General features: G+C 41.5%; 2 protein-coding genes across 2 annotated transcripts in view; both read left to right on the top strand.

Annotated features, from left to right (window-relative positions):
* The window catches only part of LOC132583078 (vomeronasal type-2 receptor 26-like), a 28,394-nt gene extending 23,070 nt beyond the window's left edge, over positions 1 to 5,324 (top strand). Inside the window, exons 5-7 of the mRNA XM_060254742.1 lie at positions 2,665 to 2,892; positions 3,883 to 4,009; positions 4,423 to 5,324. Coding sequence (XP_060110725.1) covers positions 2,665 to 2,892; positions 3,883 to 4,009; positions 4,423 to 5,324 — 1,257 coding nt within the window. The remainder of the gene's footprint in view (positions 1 to 2,664; positions 2,893 to 3,882; positions 4,010 to 4,422) is intronic.
* A 4,651-nt stretch (positions 5,325 to 9,975) lies between these two features.
* Positions 9,976 to 21,984, top strand: LOC132583079 (extracellular calcium-sensing receptor-like). Its single transcript, XM_060254743.1, has 5 exons — positions 9,976 to 10,175; positions 13,201 to 13,492; positions 15,255 to 16,100; positions 20,543 to 20,669; positions 21,083 to 21,984. The coding sequence occupies exons 1-5, from the start codon at positions 9,976 to 9,978 to the stop codon at positions 21,982 to 21,984; spliced, it is 2,367 nt and encodes a 788-aa protein (XP_060110726.1).
* The last annotated feature ends 5,707 nt before the right edge of the window (positions 21,985 to 27,691 follow it).

Raw genomic sequence — 27,691 nt, forward strand, 5'->3', positions numbered from 1 at the left:
TTCCAACAGGCCTTTGATATCTGACCAGGAGAAAACTGCCACCCCACATCATTATAGAGTTACTATATGATCACCATCAGAAAAAAAGAGCTCGCTTATATTGTAATGGTACAGCACCACAAAATGGTTTTAAATCGTAATTATGTTTTATTAGTTTTAACTTGTAAATATGAATGTTGTTAGCCCTGAGTCCGCTTGCAGAGAGGGCGGAATAGATATTTAAAGTAATAAATAATAAGTGCTTTAAATAGGTTACTGTTCGCAGGCATTTTGCAGATAAGGGGTTATTAGAGAGGGTATTGTATTTTGCATGTCCTATATTGGGGAATTTGTAAACTGCCTTGAGCCTAGGCTTCCCAAATCCCCCGCCTGGGCAGGGGACCCCCGATTTGGAGCCTCCTCCCCCCGCTTGGCAAAAATCCAGAAAGCGAGAGGAATGGCAGCCCTTCCCACGCAGCCTAGAACCCAGCAGCTTCTCCTCTCCCCTTTCCACCGATCCCTGATGCTTCTCCTCCTCCCTTCCCTTCTCACCTCTGATTGCAGCAGCTTCTCCTTGCCCTTCCCACCCAGCTCCATCGCAGCAGCCGGAGCTTTCCTAGGCTGCTTCCTGCCCCGCCCCAAAGGACCATGTGCCTTTGCACCTCCGGAGGTGGTGAAAGGCTTCAACTTTCTGTGCCTGTGTCTGTGTCTTTGTTACTGTGAAGAAGCTGGCTGGTGAGTAGAGAGCCAATCCCCTACATCAGATTTGCGAGAAGGGGTGTGTGTGGAGGAGAGGGAAACGTCGTCATTATTCCCTATGTGAAATATTTCTCATAGGGTATAATGGGGAATTGATCTGGAGGTTTCGGGGGCTCTGGGGGAGCTATGTTTTGAGGTAGAGGCACCAAATTTTCAGTATAGTATCTAGTGCCTCTCCCCAAAATACCCTCCAAGTTTCAAAATGATTGGACCAGGGGGTCCAGTTCTATGAGCTCCCAAAGAAGGTGCCCCTATCCTTCATTATTTCCTATGGAAGAAAGACATTTAAAAAGGTGTGCTGTCCCTTTAAATGTGATGACCAGAACTCCCTTGGAGTTCATTTATGCTTGTCACACCCTTGTTCCTGGCTCTGCCCCCAAAGTTTCCAGATATTTCTTGAATTGCACTAGGCAACCCTACTTGAGCCATGGGGAAAGGAAATGTATGGATACATAAATTGAATTCTGTTTTGTTTTGTAAATGCTGACTGACTAACTCGATAATAAAATTATACCTTAATATTCTACCTTCATCATTTTCCTGTACGATGTTAGTACAATATCCATTCATATGTGGATCCAGTCTAATACAAGAGATCTCAGTGCTTATTTGGGCTGTCTATCAGACTCTACAATAGGCACATCACTGCTTCTTTAGCAAGTCTGTAGTTCTAGCAGCTTAGTAACTTTTAATACGTATTTTTTTTCAAATATCATTTTCTGTTGGAATGCCTGTATTTCAGGAATACAAAGGGCATCCTGAATAAGATGCAGACATCATGGAACAGAATATTTCTGTTGTGCTTCTCTTAATGGAATTTGTTCAGAAATGTATTTTGGCTTCTTCTGGATATGCATAGTCAGTGGAGCTGGGTCTCCATTATTTCTATTGAATCAATAATTCATCTATTTCCCCCAATTCAGTACATGTTTGGGGTTTTGTTGTAACTCCCCTGTACTTTGTGGTAAGTGTTTCAAGTCATCTAAGTGACCAAAGTGACATTTCCAGAAGGTCACAATTTATAGATATTTTGGAATTTGCTAATTCAAGAATTTAGAAGTGGAATGGCATGGTATAGCCTGACCTGACCACAAACTAAGCAGTGTTGATACTTGGATGAAAGACCACTAAGGAAGATCCTGCAGAAGAAGGCAATGGTGAATTGCCTCTGCTTCTCACTTGCCTTGAAAGTCCCTTGCAGGGATCACTATATGTTCTGAATTGATGGCTGTTACATATGGAATTCAAAAAGTCTTCAAGTGAAGTGGATCTTGGTGCTATTAAAGAATAATGGACTGGATGGAATGACCACAGACAAATTATAGCAATAGAGGAATTTTCCGCCTACACTGGGAGCCTTCAACCAGCAGAAGTGCCTCTTTTATCCACAGAAGGCTCCCTGTGGTGGAGGATAATTTCACTGTTGGTGGCATTGAAATGTAGATGGACCCCTATGTTTCCCTCTTCTTCACAAGTAATTTTCCATGGCAGAGGGACTTTATTCAAGGGAGACAAGAAGTTTTCCATTTGAAAAAGACTCCTGTTTGGTGAACATCTCCCTTCTACCATATAAATAATCCACTTCCATAGGATTCCTCCGCAGGGTTGAAAGAGCCATTTGAACCAATATACACTTATTGCAGAAAAAGAGTAGAATGGCTAGAAAATGTCACTAACCAAGCCTTTTCCCCCCTAACAGCTGTTGCTAATGCTATAATTATATCCATGCACAAGGCTTTTTAAGAGACCAACAACAGTATTTCATATTTCAGTATTCAAAATATTAAATCTCCTTCCTTCCTTCCTTCCTTCCTTCCTTCCTTCCTTCCTTCCTTCCTTCCTTCCTTCCTTCCTTCCTTCCTTCCTTCCTTCCTTCCTTCCTTCCTTCCTTCCTTCCTTCCTTCCTTCCTTTCTTTCTTTCATCAGCTACACCACTTCCTGAGAAGCATCTCATTTAACAATAGTGCTGGGGAGAAGATCTCTTTTGATAAAGATGGGGAAATAATAGCTGGATATGATATTATCAACTGGGTCACATTCCCAAACCAGTCCTTTCTGCAAGTCAAAGTTGGGAACATAATCCCCCAAACACCTACAGAAGAAGAGTTCACCATCTATGAAGAAGCCATTGTATGGCCTCAGACCTTTCAGCAGGTGTGAAGCATGTAAATTTTAGATCTTATCATTTCTTTTCTCAAAAAGTGTTTTGGTTGATTTAGACAGTGAAATATGTCAGAGTTTGCATTCTTTTAGATGAAATCCATGCCTTTGATAATTTTCAACTGTAGGTTCATATCAGGCAAGACGCTGAAGGTATGCAGAAAGAACCCTTGAATTTAGTGTAACTCACTGCTTAGTATTTGTTGCAGACTTATCAGCCTCTGGATGGCATATTAATGTCTAAGTCAATGATGTTTTCTTGATCCCTCAACGTTTTGATCTAAGCCAAGCCAATTTTGTTGTTATTGCAGCTTGTTCAGCAGCAGGAAAAGTAAAAAAAGAACAAACAAGGCCTTCTTCATTGGAAATTTCCAGATATCAGCAGCCATTATCAGTTTGGAGCTCATAAACTGTATGAGCTCATTGTTTCCAAAGTTAGTCTTCATTTGCTGTATGGTATTGAGATGTGGAAAAGCCCCATGGTGCACAGTGGTAAAGAAATGACTGGTGCTTGTACAGGGGACTACCTTTTTAAAAAATTATTGAGATGTGGGGATGGAAAGAGCCAACACTCAGAAATTTGGAAATAATCTAAAAAATTGATGAGATGTGTTTGGTCTTTCCAAAATGGACTCCAGCAGCCAAGTTAAGGGCAGAACTTGATCAAGCAACACATCAAAGCACAATTAGAAAATAAACAGTATCAAACAATACTAACATATGGCATCTAATGCTAAAAAATGGTGCCCAAATGCTGTGAAACCTATTTCAAAGAATACAGTGATGGATGAAGTCATGAGGATATATGTATTTTGTCTAATGGTCATCCCCAGTGAATGTGGAAGTTCAAATTATCTCTTGCGTTGTCCAGATTAGTTCCTTAGGGCGTTTGCATAGCAATATGTTTCTTAGCATTTTAAAAAATCATTGTGTGACAGCATTCAAAAACATGTAATGAAATTCTCCTCTTGAATTTTTTGACAGATGCCTCCACTCTCCATATGTAATGACAAATGCAGTCCTGGTTACGGCAGGAGAGAGATAGAAGGAAAGCCATTTTGCTGCTATGATTGTCTTCCATGCCCTCTGGGGAAGATTTCCAACCAGAAGGGTAAGCAACATTCTTTAAAGATTATTGGCCCTCATTTAAAGAATAATGTAACAGGTATAATTCGTGGTGGGATTATGCAGTTTGATTCAATGATTGTTAGGTGTGTAGTGATATGCTCAGTGCCACACTTGATAGAAGGACAAAAAAACAAATAGCTAAAGAGCAATACAAAATAAAAGCAGCAATATCATGAGTGAGTAGATGCCATCCATTTGGTTGAGCTTCTTTTTTGTTGCAGTAGTCCCCAAAATTTTACAATTCGAGATTAGTGATATTTTGTAGATGTAGTTTGAGAAGAATGCAGGTTTGCCTGCCATCACCTAATATGACTGCCATATTAATTTGAATTAGTGCTGCTAAATGAGATGCAGACAAATTGTATCACTTTATAGAAATCATTTTTTCTTTTTCAGATACGGATGAGTGTTTTCAATGTCCAGAAGGTCATTATCCAAGCCAAGAGCAAAAATTATGCCTTCCCAAAGTGATAAGCTTCCTGTCTTATGAAGAACCTTTGGGGTTCAGTCTTTCCATTTTGGTCCTTTCCTTTTCTTTCATCACAACTTTGGTGCTTGGGATCTTCATCAAGAACCGGAACACTCCCATAGTCAAAGCTAATAACCGAAACCTCACCTATGCTATCCTCATCTCTCTTCTACTCTCCTTCCTTTGTGCTTTGCTATTCATTGGCCAGCCTCAAAAGGTGACCTGTCTCCTTCGACAAATGGCTTTTGGCATGATCTTCTCTGTGGCAATTTCTTGTGTGTTGACCAAAACCATCACTGTGATTGTAGCTTTCAAGGCCACCATACCGGGATCAAGGATGAGGAAGTGGATGGGGGAAAGAGTGACAACCTCCATAATTGTCTTCTGTTCTGTTGTTCAAGCCACAATTTGCATTGTGTGGCTAGTAACCTATCCCCCATTCCCAGATTTTGATGCATATTCAGTAATAGGGGAAATCATTGTGGAATGTAATGAAGGATCAGTTACCATGTTTTATTGTATCTTGGGTTACATGGGCTTTCTGTCCATCATGAGCTTCACCATTGCTTTTCTAGCCAGGCACTTACCTGACAGTTTCAATGAAGCCAAGTTCATCACCTTCAGCATGTTGGTCTTTTGCAGTGTTTGGCTGTCCTTTGTTCCAACTTACTTAAGCACCAAAGGGAAATTCATGGTGGCTGTGGAGATCTTCTCCATCCTGGCCTCAAGCAGTGGGTTGCTGAGTTTTATATTTTTCCCAAAATGTTTTATCATTGTGTGTAGGCCTGACCTAAATAAGAGGGAGCATTTAATAAACAGAAACAAATAAAATTATGGGTTTCTATCTCTGTTGTTTTAGCTTGTAATTCAAGGTTTGCCTAGAGTGAAATTATTTTGATTGCTTCCATCTAGGGTTATTGGGAACTGGCAACCAGCAAAAATCAAGGTTGGGGTCATAAAACGATGCCATCACTGCAATGGCATTATTTCATTTCCATGGGAAACCTAGAAGTAACTTTAATCCACTGTAGGAATCACCAAATATCTATGATGAAACCCTAGAATTTCCAGTGTTTTGTAAAACGGTATGATGTCACCTCTTGGTTTCCTTGGAAGTGATGTAATTCTATCAGACTGATGGTGATTTTAATTTTTTTCTTTTTTTCCCTGGTGGCCGTAGGCGTATCGGTATGCAATGAGAATTGGGGATGGGAGATCTTCTGCCCTAGCAGGAAGATATTAAAATGATTCATTCATTCATTCATTCATTCCTTCATTCATTTATTTTATTGCATTTATATCCTGCCCTCCCCTAATGAGCTCAGGGTGGCTAACAACAGTTAAAACTACTTCCTTCCCAGCTCTCCCTTCTTTGAAAGTTTGTGGTTTACTTTATGTGATATATATATATCTCAAAACATACCACATTTCTTTCTTTCTTTCTTTCTTTCTTTCTTTCTTTCTTTCTTTCTTTCTTTCTTTCTTTCTTTCTTTCTTTCTTTCTTTCTTTCTTTCTTTCTTTCTTTCTTTCTTTCTTTCTTTCTTTCTTTCTTTCTTTCTTTCTTTCTTTCTTTCTTTCTTTCTTTCTTTCTTTCTTCCACCACTTCCTGAGAAGCATCTCATTTAACAACAGTGCTGGGGAGAAGATCTCTTCTGATCAAGATGGGGAAATAATGGGGATATTCTCAACTGGGTCGCATTTCCAAACCAGTCCTTTCTGCAAGTCAAAATTGGGAACATAATTCCCCAAACACCCACTGGAAAACTGTTCACCATCTATAAAGAAGCCATTGTATGGCCTGAGACATTTAAACAGGTGTAAAACACATGGAGTTTAGGGTTTTATAATTTCTTTTCTTCAAAAAGTGAATTGTTTGGACTAGAAGCGAAATATGTGAGATTCTGCATTCTATGAATTAAATGAAATATGTTCCTTTGATAATTTTCAGCCCCAGATTCATACCAGGCAAGATGCTGAAAATTGAAGAAAGCTTCCTTGAATTTAAATCTGGGGTAACTCAATGCTTAGTGAAAATGCATCACTTCTCACTACCAGTCTGCCCTGCCCTGGATAGCCCAAGCTACCCTGATCTTGTCAGCACAAACCAAAGAGCCTGCTGGCTGTAGCATAGCTTCAGTTGCAAGAGTCCACCATAGCAAAGGCATTGCTTGTTAGCATATTGCACAACAAACCATCCTGAAAGGAAATAGGCTTCCATACGTATTTGGCCAGTAAAGTAGGTGCCAGTCATTCCCAATTCCAGTTGAAAGCTGTGTGTCTCTCACCTGGAAGGACATAGGGGGACGTATTTGTGAATTTCCTGCATTGTTCAGCGGATGGACAAGATGACCCTGGAGTTCCCTTCCAACTCTATGATTCTAGGACATAGGCATCCTGGTAAAGAACCATACTTACAGCTTCTTATGGGGTTGCCAGCATCCTTACCAGGTTGCCAGCTCTTCCGCTTTCTGCCTTAGTATCATCCATTTTCTGATGTAGAGTTTGTCAGACAAGCTGTCACTTGTCTTAATACACACACACCCTTGGATATAGGCCTATGCATTATTGAGGCAGTACCCAGAGGGATGAGCAGTTAAAGCCTTCCATTCTGAGGCTGATGAACCCTGACTTTTACTTACCTGTCAGGATACAGTGCCTTGCCACACTTTGGGTGCAGAGGCATTATATGTGTTTCCAGAGCTGAGGTAACTGTAGTGTTGTGAACCAAGATGCGTTAGGCACTTGACATCATTTGGGTATTATTGCTAAATGGTCCCTCACTGATGTAAGGTGCCTTCTCTGTGCTTTCCTCAACACTCTAGTGCAATGCTGTATTCCCTAAGTCTAAGTGTCTAGAAAAGGGTCTGTGAAAGACCAGAGGCATCAGCATTCTGAACTGTTCTGGGGCCTGTGGGTAGGACCACAGCAATAAGGGTGTTGCTTGGATTTTCCCATTGGGTGGGTGCCTATAGGTAAAACCTCAACTTTTGCGAGTACAACTTTACTACAAGTTTCATATGGTGTTCTCAGGTTAGTGAAGCTTAGAGAGTCAATTGCCTCCTGCTATGTCCTCAGTGTTATTCCTTTCTATGTTGCCAAAGCAGCTTCATTGCTTAGTTTAGCACCTGCAAATTTTTGATCCAGCACTTAAAGTCTGGCATAAACTGGTGTAACTCCGAGATATATTGTTGAAACACTCCCTCACTGCTTGAACATTCACGCAAGTCCCTGAGCCCTCTTGGATGTGGACCTCAGGACTGCACAGGTAGATACACTCAGGACAAAAATTGCAAAACAGAACACCAATCCATAATATTTATTAAGTTGCCAAACCAGCATCCAAGCGAGAACTTAAACTGTGATAAGGGAAACATGTGAAAGTAGGCTTACCAATCCCCGGGTCCCAGCGGGGGTTCTTCCACTTTCCCAAACTCCTTCCCGCCCCAGTCAGCTGGCTGGTGGGGGGGAGCCCCCCCCTTACAGCCACCATGTGACTTTTCACCTCTGGCGACTTCAGTCTCCGATTGAAAGACTTCCTCTTGGGATGGTGTGTCTGTGTTACTTTGAAGAAGTTGGCAGCAACTTGTGAGCAGAGGTGCCAATCCAGAGTCACCAGAAATGGGGAGGATGGAGATGTCTTCTGGGCACTTCATTATTCCATATGTGTAGATAGATTCATAGGATATAATGGGGAATTGATCTGGAGGTATCGAGGGCTCTGGGGTGGCTGTTTTTTGAGGTAGAGGCACCAAATTTTCAGTATAGAATCTAGTTCCTCTCTCCAAAATACCCCCCAAGTTTCAAAAAGATTGGACCAGGGGGTCGAATTCTATGAACCTCAAAAGAAGGTGCCCCTATCCTTCATTATTTTTTATGGAAGGAAGGCATTTAAAAGGTGTGCTGTCCCTTTAAATGTGATGGCCAGAACTCCCTTGGAGTTCAATTATGCTTGTGACACCCTTGGTCCAGACTCCACCCCAATGTCTTCTGGCTCCACCACCAGAGTCCTCAGATATTTCTTGAACTGAACTTGGCAACCCTATGTGAAAAAACAATCAGAAATAAACAGCATTGAACAAAACTGATGGCACCTAATGCTAAAAAACGTTGCCAAAATTCTGTGAAATCTATTTCAAAGAATATAGCACTGGATTAAGCCTTGAGGACAGATGTATATTGTCTAAGAATCTTTTATTGTATGGGCATCTCCAGTAAATGTGAAGGTTCAAATTTTCTGATGAATTGTGTTGCCCAGATTAGTTCCTTATGCTGTTTAAACAGCAACATGTTTCTTAACATGACAAAAAAAAAAATCAGTGTGACAGTATTCAAAAACATACAATGAAATTCTCCTCTTGAATTTTTGGACAGACACCCCCACTTTCCATATGTAATGACAAGTGCAGTGCTGGTTATGGTAAGAGAGAGATAGAAGAAAAGCCATTTTGCTGCTATGATTGTCTTCCGCGCCCTGTTGGGATGATTTCCAACCACAAGGGTAAGGCGGCATGCATTCTTCAAAGTCTATTGACTCACATTAAAAAAATAAAGTAAAAGTAGTAATTGGCAGTGAGATTATACAGTTTGATTCAATAAATGTTAGGTGTGCGGTTATGTGCACAACGCCTCAATTGACTGAAAGAATAAAATAGATATCAACAAATCAAGACAAAACAGAAGTAGTCCTAGCCCCTGTATTTCGATATCAAGAGTGAGAAGACTCCTTCCATTTGGCTGAGCATTCATTTGTCACAGTAGTCGCTAATGTCACAGTTCCAGATTATTGGTATTTCGTAGGTGTGACTCTTTGAGAAAAATGCAGATTGGTCTGCCATCATTTGATGACTGCATCGGTTTATAAAAATCTTTTTCCGATATGGATGACTGTTTTCCGTGTCCTGAAGATCATTATCTAAACCAAGAACAAAAATTATGCCTTCCCAAACTGAAAAGCTTCCTGTCTTATAAAGGACCTTTGGGGATCAGTCTTGTCTGTTTTGGCCCTTTCATTTTCTTTCATCACAGTTTTGATGCTTCGGATCTTCATCAAGAACCGGAACACTCCCATAGTTAAAGCCAATAACTGGAACCTCACCTATGCTATCCTCACCTCTCTTCTGCTCGCCTTCCTTTGTGCTTTGCTATTCATTGGCCAGTCTCACAAGGTGACCTGTCTCTTTGACAAACTGCTTTTGGCATGATATTCTCCATGGCAATTTCTTGTGTGTTGGCCAAAACCATCACTGTGAGTGTAGCTTTCAAGGCCACCATACCGGTGTCAAAGATGAGGAAGTGGATGGGGGAAAGAGTGACAGTCTCCATAGTTGTCTTCTGCTCCATTGTTCAAGTCACAATTTGCACTGTGTGACTAGTAACATGTCCCCCATTCCCAAATTTTGATTCACATTCTGTAATGGGAGAAATCATTTCAGAATGTAATGAAGAATCAGTGCCCATGTTTTATTGTGTCTTGGGCTACATGGGCTTTCTGGCCATCATGAGTTTCACCATTGCTTTGCTAGCCAGGCACTTACCTGATAGTTTCAATGAAGCCAAATCCATCATCTTCAACATGTTGCTCTTTTGCAGTGTCTGCCTGTCCTTTGTACCAACCTATCTGAGCACCAAAGAGAAATTTATGGTGGCTGTGGAGATCTCCATCCAGGCCTCAAGTGGCAGGTGGCTGAGTTGTATATTTTCTCCCAAACTCTTTATCATTGTGTGTAGGCCTGACCTAAATAAGAGGGAGCATTTAAGAAACTGAAACAAATAATTTTTTTTCTATCTCTGTTTTAGATTGTAACTCAGGTTTACATATAGTGGATTTTTTTCTTCCTGCTTCCATCTAGTTTCGTCAGAAGCTGGCAACCTGTGAAATTCTGAGGGGGGCATAAAGCAATGCCATTGCTGCATGCGATATGTGTTGTGGATCTCATACAAGTGTAGACATTTTTTTATATATCATTTTATATTGACTAACATTTGATTGCTGATCTGCATGTCAGCTTCCAACTTCGTTGTGGGAGGAGGACAGTATATAAATCAAATGATGATGAAGATTGATGATGTTGTTAATAATTACCACATTAGAATGAGACTGATGTGGCCTTTACGGTGAGAGTCCATGTCAAAACGACATATCGTTTGCGTTGACAGTACACTAAATAATGCGTTTTGTGAATCGATTTTTACTATAGAAGTAAATTAAATCTCCTGGAATTTCCTAACATGGAGTTGGTAACCCTATTTCTTTCCCTCTACCTCCCCCTCTGACTTCAACTTTTGATCATCTCATCCCACCCTGCAGCTTCTACATAGGAAAAGAATAGTCTTTCTCCACAGTGTGTGTGTGTGTGTGTGTTTGTGGGAGCCAAAGCAGCTTACATCATTCTCCTTTCCGCCTCTTTCTGCACAACAACCCTGTGAGGTAGGCTAGGCTGAAAGTCTGTGAGTGATCCAAAATCATCCATTCAGCTTCCACAGCAAGAAACTGGGTCTAGCAGATCCCACTCAGAAGCCCTAACTCCTATTCCCTCCTCAAACCACACCAGAAATTTCTAGGAATTTCCCACCAACCTGGAACTGGCAGTCCTAGTCAGGACTGGCCCCAATGAGTTCTCCTTCAGAGGCTTTTAGTGATATCTTCAGCAACGACAATCTCACTGAATTAAGATAATGGAAATCAGGAGCTTGCCATTTCAGATTTTTAATATGTATGGAAATGTTTTTATATATTTAATTTTAATATGTTGTAAATTGCAAATGTTTTAAAACTGTTGTTAGCCACCCTGTGCCTGTCGGGGGAGGGCGGGACATAAATATGATAAATAAATAAATAAATAAATTAAATCTTTCAGATCAACTCTCTCTCTCTGATAATGTTGTTGGTCTTAAGCACAGGACTTCAGTCTCCCGGTCTCTCACTTTCCCTCCCTATCTCTCCCTCTCTCTGTGTATCTGGTCTGCTGCACCAGGACAATATTTTCTCCCCTGTCTCTGGCTGCTTCCCTTCCAGAGAAGGAGAGGAAGGCGCCCTCAGACAACTTTCTCTCCTCCTCCTTTCCTCAACCAAATGAGGGAGGGCTTCTTTCTCTCTGCTGCGAAGCCATGGCTCAATCCTTGTCTGACCTGGGACTGGGCGTTGGGAGTTGCTTTCCATTGTGATTGAGCAACAGGTAGCTCAGCCAATGGCTCGAGTTACAGCTCAGCCAGTGACAGGCAGCTCAGCAAATGGGAGATTAAGTGAACCTATGACAGTCTGTCTGGAGAATTATATTATAGGGCAGAGCAAATATGAGGGTTCCTAGGAGCCGACTCTTCAACTTCCCCAATTGGGCGACATACACAGTCAGGGGCTCCCCTATGTAGGGCTCAGGGCAGCTGTCACCACCATTGTCCATTGGCTATGACCACCCCTCAATGAAATTCGAAGCAGCAATATACATTCTGAATGTAGAAAAATCAATGGGCTCAGATGGATGTAGCATTGCTAAAGGTTCCACTTTGGAATACAAACAGACAGATGACGCCACTTTTCTTTTGTTATCCCCCTAAGAAAGATCCAACAAAATTTCTGTGGCAACATGATTATCATGTTACTTTCTCAGTCAACAACCTGATTATCATGTTACTTTCTCAGTCAATGTTGCAGAGAAATTATAATACTATACTAGAGTTGCCCTTCTCTCTAATTATCCTATTTACCTTGATTTCTTCTATTTCTTCCCTGTCCCTAGAGCATGCCAGTGATCACAAAAAATATTACAAAGACAAGAGCTTTTCCCATAGTCTTGTTCCTTTTAGAACCAGAGGTTGGACTCCATCAAACTGAGCACTGTTCTTTCTTTGAAGCTTTTTTTTTTTTACCCAGTATGCTCACTCTATGAGAAGGGTCATTCCTCACAAGGCTGTAGAACTCAGGGAAGCTTGAATTATACCGTGGGAACAGAGGAACCTGGATCTGAAAGGCAGTTTTTCCTGCCAGATGGTGGGATCTGCTACGTTAATCTGAGTCCTCCTGCCTCAGGTGTTGTCCAAGATGAGTATTGCTGATTGCAACGCCACTAGTGATGCTCCTTCTATTCTTCACCAGTATTATCAACCAGGAGAGCATGTTATTGCTGCGATTTTGTCTCAGATCTACATTTGGTTCGGGGAAATAACCTTTGAAAAACTTCCTTCTAATGTTAACTTTGATGACCTTATGTAAGAGGTTTTTTTTTAAAAAAAATCCAAAAATATATCTTATTCACATAATAGCCTTGATACTGTTGATTGGTTTTAGCTTCAGGGCTGTGAGGTATGTCTGTTCCTTTCTTCCCATAGGAAGATAACTTACATGTCCTTTGGTTCAACTGTCTTCTCATCTAAAGGACAATTTCTCATTGGCCTTTGTCTAAAATGCAAAAGACTCTAACAGTACCCCCCAAATCCAGCAAACATCTCCAACTCTTTTGTCAATGTTATGCCTCTCTGTAAATGCTTCTGTTAATATGCAGCGGGGGGGGGGGGGGTTGTCTTCCAGATTAATATTCCTCTTCATTAGGAGACACCATAAGTTTGCTTTGTGTGATAGTATTACTTCAAGCATCCCAAGCAATCTGTTTTAGTGCAAGATATTTTGAAAACACGCACAGCATTAAAATGCAGCAGGTATCCTATTTTGAAGTGCATATGGTGATAAAGCATGTTACTCTCATTGCAGAGTAATGACTCATCTCTACCAGCATATCCTGGCCTTGGTGTTTGCTGTTAGGGAGGTGAATGAAAACCCCCAGATTCTGCCCAATATCACCCTGGGCTTCCACATCTATAATGACTATTTCAGTGTAAGCAGGACCTATCAATCCTCCATGGAAATGGTTTCCACACAGGGCAAATTCATCCCTAACTACAGGTGCAACACCAAACATGATCTAGTAGCAGTTATTGGTGGACCTCAATCTGAAACCTGTGTCCACATGGCCACCATCCTATCAGCCTACAAGGTCCCACAGGTATGATACAAACCTCTACATCTGAGATGCAATTTTTTAGTTTGAAGAGATATGACTGAAATTTAAAAAGCCTATCCTGTATGTTACTTGAGGGTTAATTCATGAATCAGGGGGGTGGGAATCTATATTTGTCCATTTCTACATTGAAATAGATGGGCTAATGAACAATCAACATTCCAGTCATGGCAAGTATTAAAGACATTGGTAGATTTGTAAGATTTGTTTTGTGATTTCAGAAGGAAACAAGTGTGTTTTCAATTGGAAGCTCAGTAGAGTGTGGTGGGTTATCATGGAGAGAACAAAAAATCCTAGACTTCTTAGGAAGAACATAGAAAAGTGTTTGGATCAGGAAACTTCTCCATAGTCTGAAAATGGCAATTTGTAGCCACCTATAAACTGGATTTACATTCTGTCTGAAAGTCCTGTTCCCACAATTACTACATTGCATGAGAAAAATATGAGGCAGCAACAAATAAAAAGCATAAAGAAACAACAGTGTGAAAGAGATCTCTGAGAGCTGTAATATTCACGACACTACAAAGAAATGTAGAAATAGTACTTCAAGCCCCAGAATCAATTCCCCCCCCCCCCCCCCGCATAGACGGAAAGAAGAGATGGATACAAGGGTTTGGGTAACTAAATGCCACTTTCTTTATTATTAAATTAACGGCAAGGGCAATAAACATAACAGGCAGCATGGCAGGACCAGGGGATGAAATACCCCTCCCCTGCCACATGACGGGCAAGCCACCCTGCCCCTAGGTATAGCCAAAATGCATGGCTCATACCTGGCCGGCCTAGCAAAGTTTATGTCCTGGAGTTCCAGCCCCCATCCGCACAGCTGTAGGGCGGATCAATCCGCGCAAACCTGAGGCAGTCCACTTTATCACTCAACTAGTCTGCACGGGCCAGGAATAATTTATCTAGACCCCGTGCCCCAAACCTGGGGTGCTATTGGTGCTCACCAAGGTGCATAGCGGAAGTTAGGCAAAAAACCCAGCCAACCTGAAAGTGACCAGCCTACTTAAACCAGCCGCACCCTAGCCAATTCCAGAATCCCTTCTACAAGCCGTATGAAATAGGCAAAAAACACCACTTCCAACAGCCAAACAGGACGAGATGAAAACATTCCTATCCCCTCCCCTATAAATTAAGAGCAACCAGCTATTGCCTACACTGCCTCAAAGATGGGAGGGTGGGCCGAGCATGAGGCGAAGACTGGGAGGTAGAAGCGGAGGCAGCCGTTAAGGCGTGCCTGCTCTGCCCTCACCTCCCATAATTCCATGCCCGCTCCTCTCCTTACGAAGGGGCAAAAAGGCCCCTGGAGACAAGGCTGTGCAGCCTGCCTCCGGTTGGGAGCTGCAATTTCCAATTTCAACACATTCAACAACACCATTCCTAGCATAGCTACCGTGTAAACTTTCACTCTGGTTTTCTGGTACTAAATTTTAAGTTTTAACTCGCTGATTTTAATATATTGCATGAACTTGACAGTTTTTATTGTCAAGATATTTTTGTGTGATCTTTTAACCCACTTGAGCCCACTTGAGAGGATAGCAGGTTATAACTGGAAGAATCTTCCCAGTTCCATTGCTGGAAATGCATGCTGAATACTCAAAATGGAATCTGTCTAGGATCTCAGGTAATGTTTGTGAGAAGACAGTAAAACATCTGGAGCTACCACAATAACAGACATACCTGCAAACATTTCACTTTGGAAATCTCTTTCCTTTCTCATCTCCTCTTTTCTGTATTTCTTTAGCTCACATATGGCTGTGCTCCAATGCTAATTCACAGAGATAAGGCAGTTTTCTTCTACCAGACATTTCCAAATGAAGCCCTTCAGCATGCTGGGATTCTCCAGTTATTGATCCATTTCAAGTGGACTTGGGTTGGAGTGATCTCTCAAAATGAGATTAATGAATATGCAGAGCATTTTGTTCAGAATGTACTTCCCATCTTTGCCCAAAGTGGCATCTGCTTTGACTTTATAGAACGAACCCCCATATTATCATTTTCCACGCAGACTGATGAAACGGAAATCAGCATCCGTAAAATAGGCAGCATTATCATGAGAAGCTCAACAAATGTTGTGCTCGTATATGGTGAAAGTGACACCATGATTGTTTTGAGAATGTTGCTCGATCTTTCAGATTTTGAGGGCCTGTCAATGAAGACAAAAGGTAAAGTCTGGATTCTGACAGCTCAGATGGCTTTCACTTCTCTCCCCATCCAAAGAAATAGGGACATCCATTTCCTCCATGGTGCGATATCCTTTGCAAGTCACTCCAAGGAGCTCTTAGGATTCCAGAAGTTCCTTCAGATGAGAAGCCCAACCTCAGAAAAGGAAGATGGTTTTATCCTGGATTTCTGGCAACAGACCTTTAACTGCTTATTCCCCAAGACCATGGCAGACAACACCAATGAGAAGGTCTGCACAGGAGAGGAGAAACTGGAAACGGTTCCAGAATCAGTTTTTGAATTGAGCATGACAGGCCACAGCTATAGCATCTACAATGCTGTCTATGCAGTGGTGCATGCTTTGGATGCTATGCATTTATCCCATATGAAACATGAGCCAAGAGTACTCCTGAATCAGCTGTGGCAGGTAAGGATCTGAGCACACTTAGGTTAAGATCCAGCAACTGACTCTTCCCTCATTTAAGACAGCTCTGATTGCATCAATGAGAGCACATACTTATCAATCACAGATTCCATCCGGTGGAAAAGTCACCCTGAGGAGGATATTTCTAGAAGTTTTTGGGATGCCCTGCGGAACCATTTCATCTGCAGGGCCTGTAAGACCGAACTGTTCCAACAGGCCTTTGATATCTAACCAGGAGAAAACTGCCACCCCACATCATTATAGAGTTACTATATGATCACCATCAGAAAAAAGAGCTTGCTTATATTGTAATGGTACAGCACCACAAAATGGTTTTAAATTGTAATTATGTTTTATTAGTTTTAACTTGTAAATATGAATGTTGTTAGCCCTGAGTCCGCTTGCAGAGAGGGCAGAATAGATATTTAAAGTAATAAATAATAAGTGCTTTAAATAGGTTACTGTTCGCAGGCATTTTGCAGATAAGGGGTTATTAGAGGGGGTATTGTATTTTGCATGTCCTATATTGGGGAATTTGTAAACTGCCTTGAGCCTAGGCTTCCCAAATCCCCCGCCTGGGCAGGGGACCCCCGATTTGGAGCCTCCTCCCCCCGCTTGGCAAAAATCCAGAAAGCGAGAGGAATGGCGGCCCTTCCTACGCAGCCTAGAACCCAGCAGCTTCTCCTCTCCCCTTTCCACCGATCCCTGATGCTTCTCCTCCTCCCTTCCCTTCTCACCTCCGATTGCAGCAGCTTCTCCTTGCCCCTCCCCTTCCCACCCAGCTCCATCGCAGCAGCCGGAGCTTTCCCAGGCTGCTTCCTGCCCCGCCCCAAAGGACCATGTGCCTTTGCACCTCCAGAGGTGGTGAAAGGCTTCAACTTTCTGTGCCTGTGTCTGTGTCTTTGTTACTGTGAAGAAGCTGGCTGGTGAGTAGAGAGCCAATCCCCTACATCAGATTTGCGAGAAGGGGTGTGTGTGGAGGAGAGGGAAACGTCGTCATTATTCCCTATGTGAAATATTTCTCATAGGGTATAATGGGGAATTGATCTAGAGGTTTCGGGGGATCTGGGGGAGGCTATTTTTTGAGGTAGAGGCACCAAGTTTTCTGTATAGTATCTAGTGCCTCTCAAAATACCTCCAAGTTCAAAATGATTGGACCAGGGGGTCCAGTTCTATGAGCTCCCAAAGAAGGTGCCCCTATCCTTCATTATTTCCTATGGAAGAAAGACATTTAAAAAGGTGTGCTGTCCCTTTAAATGTGATGACCAGAACTCCCTTGGAGTTCATTTATGCTTGTCACACCCTTGTTCCTGGCTCTGCCCCCAAAGTTTCCAGATATTTCTGAATTGCACTAGGCAACCCTACTTGAGCCATGGAAAAAGGAAATGTATGGATACATAAATTGAATTCTGTTTGTTTTGTAAATGCCAATGGCTATATATATAATAAACTTTGACTGACTGACTAACTCGATAATAAAATTATACCTTAATATTCCACCTTCATCATTTTCCTGTACGATGTTAGTACAATATCCATTCATATGTGGATCCAGTCTAATACAAGAGATCTCAGTGCTTATTTGGGCTGTCTATCAGACTCTACAATAGGTACATCACTGCTTCTTTAGCAAGTCTGTAGTTCTAGCAGCTTAGTAACTTTTAATACGTATTTTTTTTTTCAAATATCATTTTCTGTTGGAATGCCTGTATTTCAGGAATACAAAGGGCATCCTGAATAAGATGCAGACATCATGGAACAGAATATTTCTGTTGTGCTTCTCTTAATGGAATTTGTTCAGAAATGTATTTTGGCTCTTCTGGATATGCATAGTCAGTGGAGCTGGGTCTCCATTACTTCTATTGAATCAATAATTCATCTATTTCCCCCAATTCAGTACATGTTTGGGGTTTTGTTGTAACTCCCCTGTACTTTGTGGTAAGTGTTTCAAGTCATCTAAGTGACCAAAGTGACATTTCCAGAAGGTCACAATTTATAGATATTTTGGAATTTGCTAATCCAAGAATTTAGAAGTGGAATGGCATGGTATAGCCTGACCTGACCAGAAACTAAGCAGTGTTGATACTTGGATGGAAGACCACTAAGGAAGATCCTGCAGAAGAAGGCAATGGTGAATTGCCTCTGCTTCTCACTTGCCTTGAAAGTCCCTTGCAGGGATCACTATGGGCGTTTTCGCACTGACCTTCAAGTATCGCGACCACCCTCTTCACACCGGAGGATCTGCCCGGATTTCGCACAAGAAGCGCCTGCGCACCCAAAGAGCCGGCTACTTCCGTCGCGAAACCTGCTCAAACGGAAACCGCCAAGAAGCAGGAAAACGTTTGAGCGGGTTTCGCGACGGAAGTAGCCGGCTCTTTTGGGTGCGCCGGCGCTTCTTGTGCGAAATCCGGGCAGATCCTCCGGTGTGAAGAGGGTGTCGCGCCACTTGAAGGTCAGTGCAAAAACGCCCTATATGTTCTGAATTGATGGCTGTTACATATGGAATTCAAAAAGTCTTCAAGTGAAGTGGATCTTGGTGCTATTAAAGAATAATGGACTGGATGGAATGACCACAGACAAATTATAGCAAAAGAGGAATTTTCCGCCTACACTGGGAGCCTTCAACCAGCAGAAGTGCCTCTTTTATCCACAGAAGGCTCCCTGTGGTGGAGGATAATTCACTGTTGGTGGCATTGAAATGTAGATGGACCCCTATGTTTTCCCTCTTCTTCACAAGTAATTTTCCATGGCAGAGGACTTTACTCAAGGGAGACAAGAAGTTTTCATTTGAAAAAGACTCCTGTTTGGTGAACATCTCCCTTCTACCATATAAATAATCCACTTCCATAGGATTCCTCCGCAGGGTTGAAAGAGCCATTTGAACAATATACACTTATTGCAGAAAAAGAGTAGAATGGCTAGAAAATGTCACTAACCAAGCCTTTTCCCCCCCTAACAGCTGTTGCTAATGCTATAATTATATCCATGCACAAGGCTTTTTAAGAGACCAACAACAGTATTTCATATTTCAGTATTCGAAATATTAAATCTCCTTCCTTCCTTCCTTCCTTCCTTCCTTCCTTCCTTTCTTTCTTTCTTTCTTTCTTTCTTATCTTTCTTTCTTTCTTCTTCTTTCTTTCTTTCTTTCTTTCTTTCCTTCTTTCTTTCTTTCTTCTTTCTTTCTTTCTTTCTTTCTTTCTTTCTTTCTTTCTTCTTCTTTCTTTCTTCATCAGCTACACCACTTCCTGAGAGCATCTCATTTAACAATAGTGCTGGGGAGAAGATCTCTTTTGATAAAGATGGGGAAATAATAGCTGGATATGATATTATCAACTGGGTCACATTCCAAACCAGTCCTTTCTGCAAGTCAAAGTTGGGAACATAATCCCCCAAACACCTACAGAAGTAGAGGTCACCATCTATGAAGAAGCCATTGTATGGCCTCAGACCTTTCAGCAGGTGTGAAGCATGTAAATTTTAGATCTTATCATTTCTTTTCTCAAAAAGTGTTTTGGTTGATTTAGACAGTGAAATATGTCAGAGTTTGCATTCTTTTAGATGAATCCATGCCTTTGATAATTTTCAACTGTAGGTTCATATCAGGCAAGACGCTGAAGGTTGCAGAAAGAACCCTTGAATTTAGTGTAACTCACTGCTTAGTATTTGTTGCAGACTTATCAGCCTCTGGATGGCATATTAATGTCTAAGTCAATGATGTTTTCTTGATCCCTCAACGTTTTGATCTAAGCCAAGCCAATTTTGTTGTTATTGCAGCTTGTTCAGCAGCAGGAAAAGTAAAAAAAGAACTAACAAGGCCTTCTCATTGAAATTTCCAGATATCAGCAGCCATTATCAGTTTGGAGCTCATAAACTGTATGAGCTCATTGTTTCCAAAGTTAGTCTTCATTTGCTGTATGGTATTGAGATGTGGAAAAGCCCCATGGTGCAGAGTGGTAAAGAAATGACTGGTGCTTGTACAGGGACTACCTTTTTAAAAATTATTGAGATGTGGGGATGGAAAGAGCCAACACTCAGAAATTTGGAAATAATCTAAAAAATTGATGAGATGTGTTTGGTCTTTCCAAAATGGACTCCAGCAGCCAAGTTAAGGCAGAACTTGATCAAGCAACACATCAAAGCACAATTAGAAAATAAACAGTATCAAACAATACTAACATATGGCATCTAATGATAATAAAACATGGTGCCCAAATGCTGTGAAACCTATTTCAAAGAATACAGTGATGGATGAAGTCATGAGGATATATGTATTTTGTCTAATGGTCATCCCCAGTGAATGTGGAAGTTCAAATTATCTCTTGAGTTGTCCAGATTAGTTCCTTAGGGCGTTTGCATAGCAATATGTTTCTTAGCATTTTAAAAAACCATTGTGTGACAGCATTCAAAAACATATAATGAAATTCTCCTCTTGAATTTTTTGACAGATGCCTCCACTCTCCATATGTAATGACAAATGCAGTCCTGGTTATGGCAGGAGAGAGAGAGAAGGAAAGCCATTTTGCTGCTATGATTGTCTTCCATGCCCTCTGGGGAAGATTTCCAACCAGAAGGGTAAGCAACATTCTTTAAAGATTATTGGCCCTCATTTAAAGAATAATGTAACAGGTATAATTCGTGGTGGGATTATGCAGTTTGATTCAATGATTGTTAGGTGTGTAGTGATATGCTCAGTGCCACACTTGATAGAAGGACAAAAAAACAAATAGCTAAAGAGCAATACAAAATAAAAGCAGCAATATCATGAGTGAGTAGATGCCATCCATTTGGTTGAGCTTCTTTTTTGTTGCAGTAGTCCCCAAAATTTTACAATTCGAGATTAGTGATATTTTGTAGATGTAGTTTGAGAAGAATGCAGGTTTGCCTGCCATCACCTAATATGACTGCCATATTAATTTGAATTAGTGCTGCTAAATGAGATGCAGACAAATTGTATCACTTTATAGAAATCATTTTTTCTTTTTCAGATACGGATGAGTGTTTTCAATGTCCAGAAGGTCATTATCCAAGCCAAGAACAAAAATTATGCCTTCCCAAAGTGATAAGCTTCCTGTCTTATGAAGAACCTTTGGGGTTCAGTCTGTCCATTTTGGCCCTTTCCTTTTCTTTCATCACAGCTTTGGTGCTTGGGATCTTCATCAAGAACCGGAACACTCCCATAGTCAAAGCTAATAACCGAAACCTCACCTACGCTATCCTCATCTCTCTTCTACTCTCCTTCCTTTGTGCTTTGCTATTCATTGGCCAGCCTCAAAAGGTGACCTGTCTCCTTCGACAAATGGCTTTTGGCATGATCTTCTCTGTGGCAATTTCTTGTGTGTTGACCAAAACCATCACTGTGATTGTAGCTTTCAAGGCCACCATACCGGGATCAAGGATGAGGAAGTGGATGGGGGAAAGAGTGACAACCTCCATAATTGTCTTCTGTTCTGTTGTTCAAGCCACAATTTGCATTGTGTGGCTAGTAACCTATCCCCCATTCCCAGATTTTGATGCATATTCAGTAACAGGGGAAATCATTGTGGAATGTAATGAAGGATCAGTGACCATGTTTTATTGTATCTTGGGCTACATGGGCTTTCTGTCCATCATGAGCTTCACCATTGCTTTTCTAGCCAGGCACTTACCTGACAGTTTCAATGAAGCCAAGTTCATCACCTTCAGCATGTTGGTCTTTTGCAGTGTTTGGCTGTCCTTTGTTCCAACTTACTTAAGCACCAAAGGGAAATTCATGGTGGCTGTGGAGATCTTCTCCATCCTGGCCTCAAGCAGTGGGTTGCTGAGTTTTATATTTTTCCCAAAATGTTTTATCATTGTGTGTAGGCCTGACCTAAATAAGAGGGAGCATTTAATAAACAGAAACAAATAAAATTATGGGTTTCTATCTCTCTTGTTTTAGCTTGTAATTCAAGGTTTGCCTAGAGTGAAATTATTTTGATTGCTTCCATCTAGGGTTATTGGGAACTGGCAACCAGCAAAAATCAAGGTTGGGGTCATAAAGCGATGCCATCACTGCAATGGCATTATTTCATTTCCATGGGAAACCTAGAAGTAACTTTGATCCACTGTAGGAATCACCAAATATCTATGATGAAACCCTAGAATTTCCAGTGTTTTGTAAAACGGTATGATGTCACCTCTTGGTTTCCTTGGAAGTGATGTAATTCTATCAGACTGATGGTGATTTTAATTTTTTTCTTTTTTTCCCTGGTGGCCGTAGGCGTATCGGTATGCAATGAGAATTGGGGATGGGAGATCTTCTGCCCTAGCAGGAAGATATTAAAATGATTCATTCATTCATTTATTTATTTTATTGCATTTATATCCTGCCCTCCCCTAATGAGCTCAGGGTGGCTAACAACAGTTAAAACTACTTCCTTCCCAGCTCTCCCTTCTTTGAAAGTTTGTGGTTTACTTTATGTGATATATATATATCTCAAAACATACCACATTTCTTTCTTTCTTTCTTTCTTTCTTTCTTTCTTTCTTTCTTTCTTTCTTTCTTTCTTTCTTTCTTTCTTTCTTTCTTTCTTTCTTTCTTTCTTTCTTTCTTTCTTTCTTTCTTTCTTTCTTTCTTTCTTTCTTCCACCACTTCCTGAGAAGCATCTCATTTAACAACAGTGCTGGGGAGAAGATCTCTTCTGATCAAGATGGGGAAATAATGGGGATATTCTCAACTGGGTCGCATTTCCAAACCAGTCCTTTCTGCAAGTCAAAATTGGGAACATAATCCCCCAAACACCCACTGGAAAACTGTTCACCATCTATAAATAAGCCATTGTATGGCCTGAGACATTTAAACAGGTGTAAAACACATGGAGTTTAGGGTTTTATAATTTCTTTTCTTCAAAAAGTGAATTGTTTGGAGTAGGAAGCGAAATATGTGAGAGTCTGCATTCTATGAATTAAATGAAATATGTTCCATTGATAATTTTCAGCCCCAGATTCATACCATGCAAGATGCTGAAAATTGAAGAAAGCTTCCTTGAATTTAAATCTGGGGTAACTCAATGCTTAGTGAAAATGCATCACTTCTCACTACCAGTCTGCCCTGCCCTGGATAGCCCAAGCTACCCTGATCTTGTCAGCACAAACCAAAGAGCCTGCTGGCTGTAGCATAGCTTCAGTTGCAAGAGTCCACCATAGCAAAGGCATTGCTTGTTAGCATATTGCACAACAAACCATCCTAAAAGGAAATAGGCTTCCATACGTATTTGGCCGGTAAAGTAGGTGCCAGTCATTCCCAATTCCAGTTGAAAGCTGTGTGTCTCTCACCTGGAAGGACATAGGGGGACGTATTTGCAAATTTCCTGCATTGTTCAGGGGATGGACAAGATGACCCTGGAGTTTCCTTCCAACTCTATGATTCTAGGACATAGGCATCCTGATAAAGAACCATACTTACAGCTTCTTATGGGGTTGCCAGCATCCTTACCAGGTTGCCAGCTCTTCCGCTTTCTGCCTTAGTATCATCCATTTTCTGATTGTAGAGTTTGTCAGACAAGCTGTCACTTGTCTTAATACACACACACCCTTGGATATAGGCCTATGCATTATTGAGGCAGTACCCAGAGGGATGAGCAGTTACAGCCTTCCATTCTGAGGCTGATGAACCCTGACTTTTACTTACCTGTCAGGATACAGTGCCTTGCCACACTTTGGGTGCAGAGGCATTATATGTGTTTCCAGAGCTGAGGTAACTGTAGTGTTGTGAACCAAGATGCGTTAGGCACTTGTCATCATTTGGGTATTATTGCTAAATGGTCCCTCACTGATGTAAGGTGCCTTCTCTGTGCTTTCCTCAACACTCTAGTGCAATGCTGTATTCCCTAAGTCTCAGTGTCTAGAAAAGGGTCTGTGAAAGACCAGAGGCATCAGCATTCTGAATTGTTCTGGGGCCTGTGGGTAGGACCACAGCAATAAGGGTGTTGCTTGGATTTTCCCATTGGGTGGGTGCCTATAGGTAAAACCTCAACTTTTGCGAGTACAACTTTACTACAAGTTTCATATGGGTCGTTTTCGCACTCACCTTCCGCCGGCGCGACCCCCCTCTTCACCGCGTAGGATCTGTGCGGACTTCGCACTAAACGCTGTGGAGCAGCCAGAAAAGCCAGAAGCTCCCGGCACAAAAGCCGCTCAAACTGAAACCGCCAAAAAGCAGTTTGGCGTTTGCGCGGCTTTTGCGACGGGAGCTTCCGGCTTTTCTGGCTGCTCCGCAGCGTTTAGTGCGAAATCCGCGCAGATCCTGCGCGGTGAAGAGGGGGGTCGCGCCGGCGGAAGGTGAGTGCGAAAACGAACACGTTGTTCTCAGGTTAGAGAAGCTTAGAGAGCCAATTGCCTCCTGCTATGACCTCAGTGTTATTCTTTTCTATGTTGCCAAAGCAGCTTCATTGCTTAGTTTAGCACCTGCAAATTTTTGATCCAGCACTTAAAGTCTGGCATAAACTGGTGTAACTCCGAGATATATTGTTGAAACACTCCCTCACTGCTTGAACATTCACACAAGTCCCTGAGCCCTCTTGGATGTGGACCTCAGGACTGCACAGTTAGATACGCTCAGGACAAAAATTGCAAAACAGAACACCAATCCATAATATTCATTAAGTTGCCAAACCAGCATCCAAGCGAGAACTTAAACTGTGATAAGAGAAACTTGTGAAGGTAGGCTTACCAATCCCCGGGTCCCAGCGGGGGTTCTTCCGCTTTCCCAGACTCCTTCCCGCCCCAGTCAGCTGGCTGGTGGGGGGGAGCCCCCCCCTTACAGCCACCACGTGACTTTTCACCTCGGGAGACTTCAGTCTCCGATTGAAAGACTTCCTCTTGGGATGGTTTGTCTGTGTTACTTTGAAGAAGCTGGCAGCAACTTGTGAGCAGAGATGCCAATCCAGAGTCGCCAGAAATGGGGAGGAGGGAAATGTCTTCTGGGCACTTCATTATTCCCTATGTGTAGATAGATTCTCATAGGATATAATGGGGAATTCATCTGGAGGTATCTAGGACTCTGGGGGGGGGGCTGTTTTTTGAGGTAGAGGCACCAAATTTTCAGTATAGAATCTAGTGCCTCTCTCCAAAATACCCCCCAAGTTTCAAAAAGATTGGACCAGGGGGTCGAATTCTATGAACCTCAAAAGAAGGTGCCCCGATCCTTCATTATTTTTTATGGAAGGAAGGCATTTAAAAGGTGTGCTGTCCCTTTAAATGTGATGTCTAGAACTCCCTTGGAGTTCAATTATGCTTGTCACACCCTTGGTCCAGACTCCACCCCAATGTCTTCTGGCTCCACCCCCAGAGTCCTCAGATATTTCTTGAACTGAACTTGGCAACCCTATGTGAAAGAACAATCAGAAATAAACTGCATTGAACAAAACTGATGGCACCTAATACTAAAAAATGTTGCCAAAATTCTGTGAAATCTATTTCAAAGAATATAGCACTGGATTAAGCCTTGAGGACAGTTGTATATTGTCTAAGAATCTTTTATTGTATGGGCATCTCCAGTAAATGTGAAGGTTCAAATTTTCTGATGAATTGTGTTGCCCAGATTAGTTCCTTATGCTGTTTAAACAGCAACATGTTTCTTAACATGACCAAAAAAACCCCAGTGTGACAGTATTCAAAAACATACAATGAAATTCTCTTCTTGAATTTTTGGACAGACACCCCCACTTTCCATATGTAATGACAAGTGCAGTGCTGGTTATGGTAGGAGAGAGATAGAAGGAAAGCCATTTTGCTGCTATGATTGTCTTCCGTGCCCTGTTGGGATGATTTCCAACCACAAGGGTAAGGCGGCATGCATTCTTCAAAGTCTATTGACTCACATTAAAAAAATAAAGTAACAGTAGTAATTGGCAGTGAAATTATACAATGTGATTCAATCCATGTTAGGTGTGCGGTTATGTGCACAACGCCTCAATTGACTGAAAGAATAAAACAGATATCAACAAATCAAGACAAAATAGAAGTAGTCCTAGCCCCTGTATTTCGATATCAAGAGTGAGAAGACTCCTTCCATTTGGCTGAGCATCCATTTGTCACAGTAGTCGCTAATGTCACAGTTCCAGATTATTGGTATTTCGTAGGTGTGACTCCTTGAGAAAAATGCAGATTGGTCTGCCATCATTTGATTTAGCAGTACCAATTCAAATTAACAGAAGTCCAATGACTGCATCTGTTTATAAAATTCTTTTTCAGATATGAATGACTGTTTTCAGTGTCCTGAAGATCATTATCCAAACCAAGAACAAAAATTATGCCTTCCCAAACTGAAAAGCTTCCTGTTTTATGAAGGACTTTTGGGGATCAGTCTTGTCTGTTTTGGCCCTTTCCTTTTCTTTCATCACAGTTTTGATGCTTGGGATCTTCATCAAGAACCGGAACACTCCCATAGTCAAAGCCAATAACCGGAACCTCACCTATGCTATCCTCACCTCTCTTCTGCTCGCCTTCTTTTGTGCTTTGCTATTCATTGGCCAGTCTCACAAGGTGACCTGTTTCTTTGACAAACTGCTTTTGGCATGATCTTCTCCATGGCAATTTCTTGTGCGTTGGCCAAAACCATCACTGTGATTATAGCTTTCAAGGCCACCATACCAAGGTCAAGGATGAGGAAGTGGATGGGGGAAAGAGTGACAGCCTCCATAGTTGTCTTCTGCTCCATTGTTCAAGTCACAATTTGCACTGTGTGACTAGTAACATGTCCCCCATTCCCAAATTTTGATGCACATTCTGTAATGGGAAAAATCATTTCAGAATGTAACGAAGAATCAGTGACCATGTTTTATTGTGTCTTGGGCTACATGGGCTTTCTGGCCATCATGAGTTTCACCATTGCTTTGCTAGCCAGGCACTTACCTGATAGTTTCAATGAAGCCAAATCCATCATCTTCAGCATGTTGGTCTTTTGCAGTGTCTGCCTGTCTTTTGTTCCAGCCTATCTGAGTACCAAAGAGAAATTTATGGTTCCTGTGGAGATCTCCATCCTGGCCTCAAGCGGCGGGCTGCTGAGTTGTATATTTTCTCCCAAATGCTTTATCATTGTGTGTAGGCCTGACCTAAATAAGAGGGAGCATTTAAGAAATTGAAACAAATAATTTTTTTTCTATCTCTGCTTTAGATTGTAACTCAAGGTTTACATATAGTGGATTTTTTTCTTCTTCCTTCCATCTAGGTTCGTCAGAAGCTGGCAACCTGTGAAATTCTGAGGGGGGCATAAAGCAATGCCATTGCTGCAATGGCATTACTCTGATGCGATATGTGTTGTGGATCTCATACAAGTGTAGACATTTTTATATATATCATTTTATATTGACTAACATTTGATTGCTGATCTGCATGTCAGCTTCCAGCTCCATTGTGGGGGGAGGACAGTATACAAATCAAATGATGATGATGATGATGACGTTTGTTGATGTTGTTAATAATTAACACATTCGAATTTGAGACTAATGTGGCCTTTACGGTGAGAGTCCATGTCAAAACGACTTATCGTTTGCGTCAACAGTACACTAAATAATGCGTTTTGTGAATCGATTTTTACTATAGAAGTAAATTAAATTTCCAGGAATTTCCTAACA

Source organism: Heteronotia binoei, chromosome 15 (assembly GCF_032191835.1).
Source record: "Heteronotia binoei isolate CCM8104 ecotype False Entrance Well chromosome 15, APGP_CSIRO_Hbin_v1, whole genome shotgun sequence".
NCBI lineage: Eukaryota > Metazoa > Chordata > Lepidosauria > Squamata > Gekkonidae > Heteronotia > Heteronotia binoei.

Coding starts and splice junctions, on each gene's coding strand:
- LOC132583079 (XM_060254743.1), top strand. CDS start 9,976: ATGGGCTTTCTGGCCATCATGAGTTTCACCATTGCTTTGCTAGCCAGG. Junction 13,493..15,254: donor CAGCCTACAAGGTCCCACAG/GTATGATACAAA, acceptor GTATTTCTTTAG/CTCACATATGGCTGTGCTCC. Junction 20,670..21,082: donor GAAGATTTCCAACCAGAAGG/GTAAGCAACATT, acceptor TTTCTTTTTCAG/ATACGGATGAGTGTTTTCAA.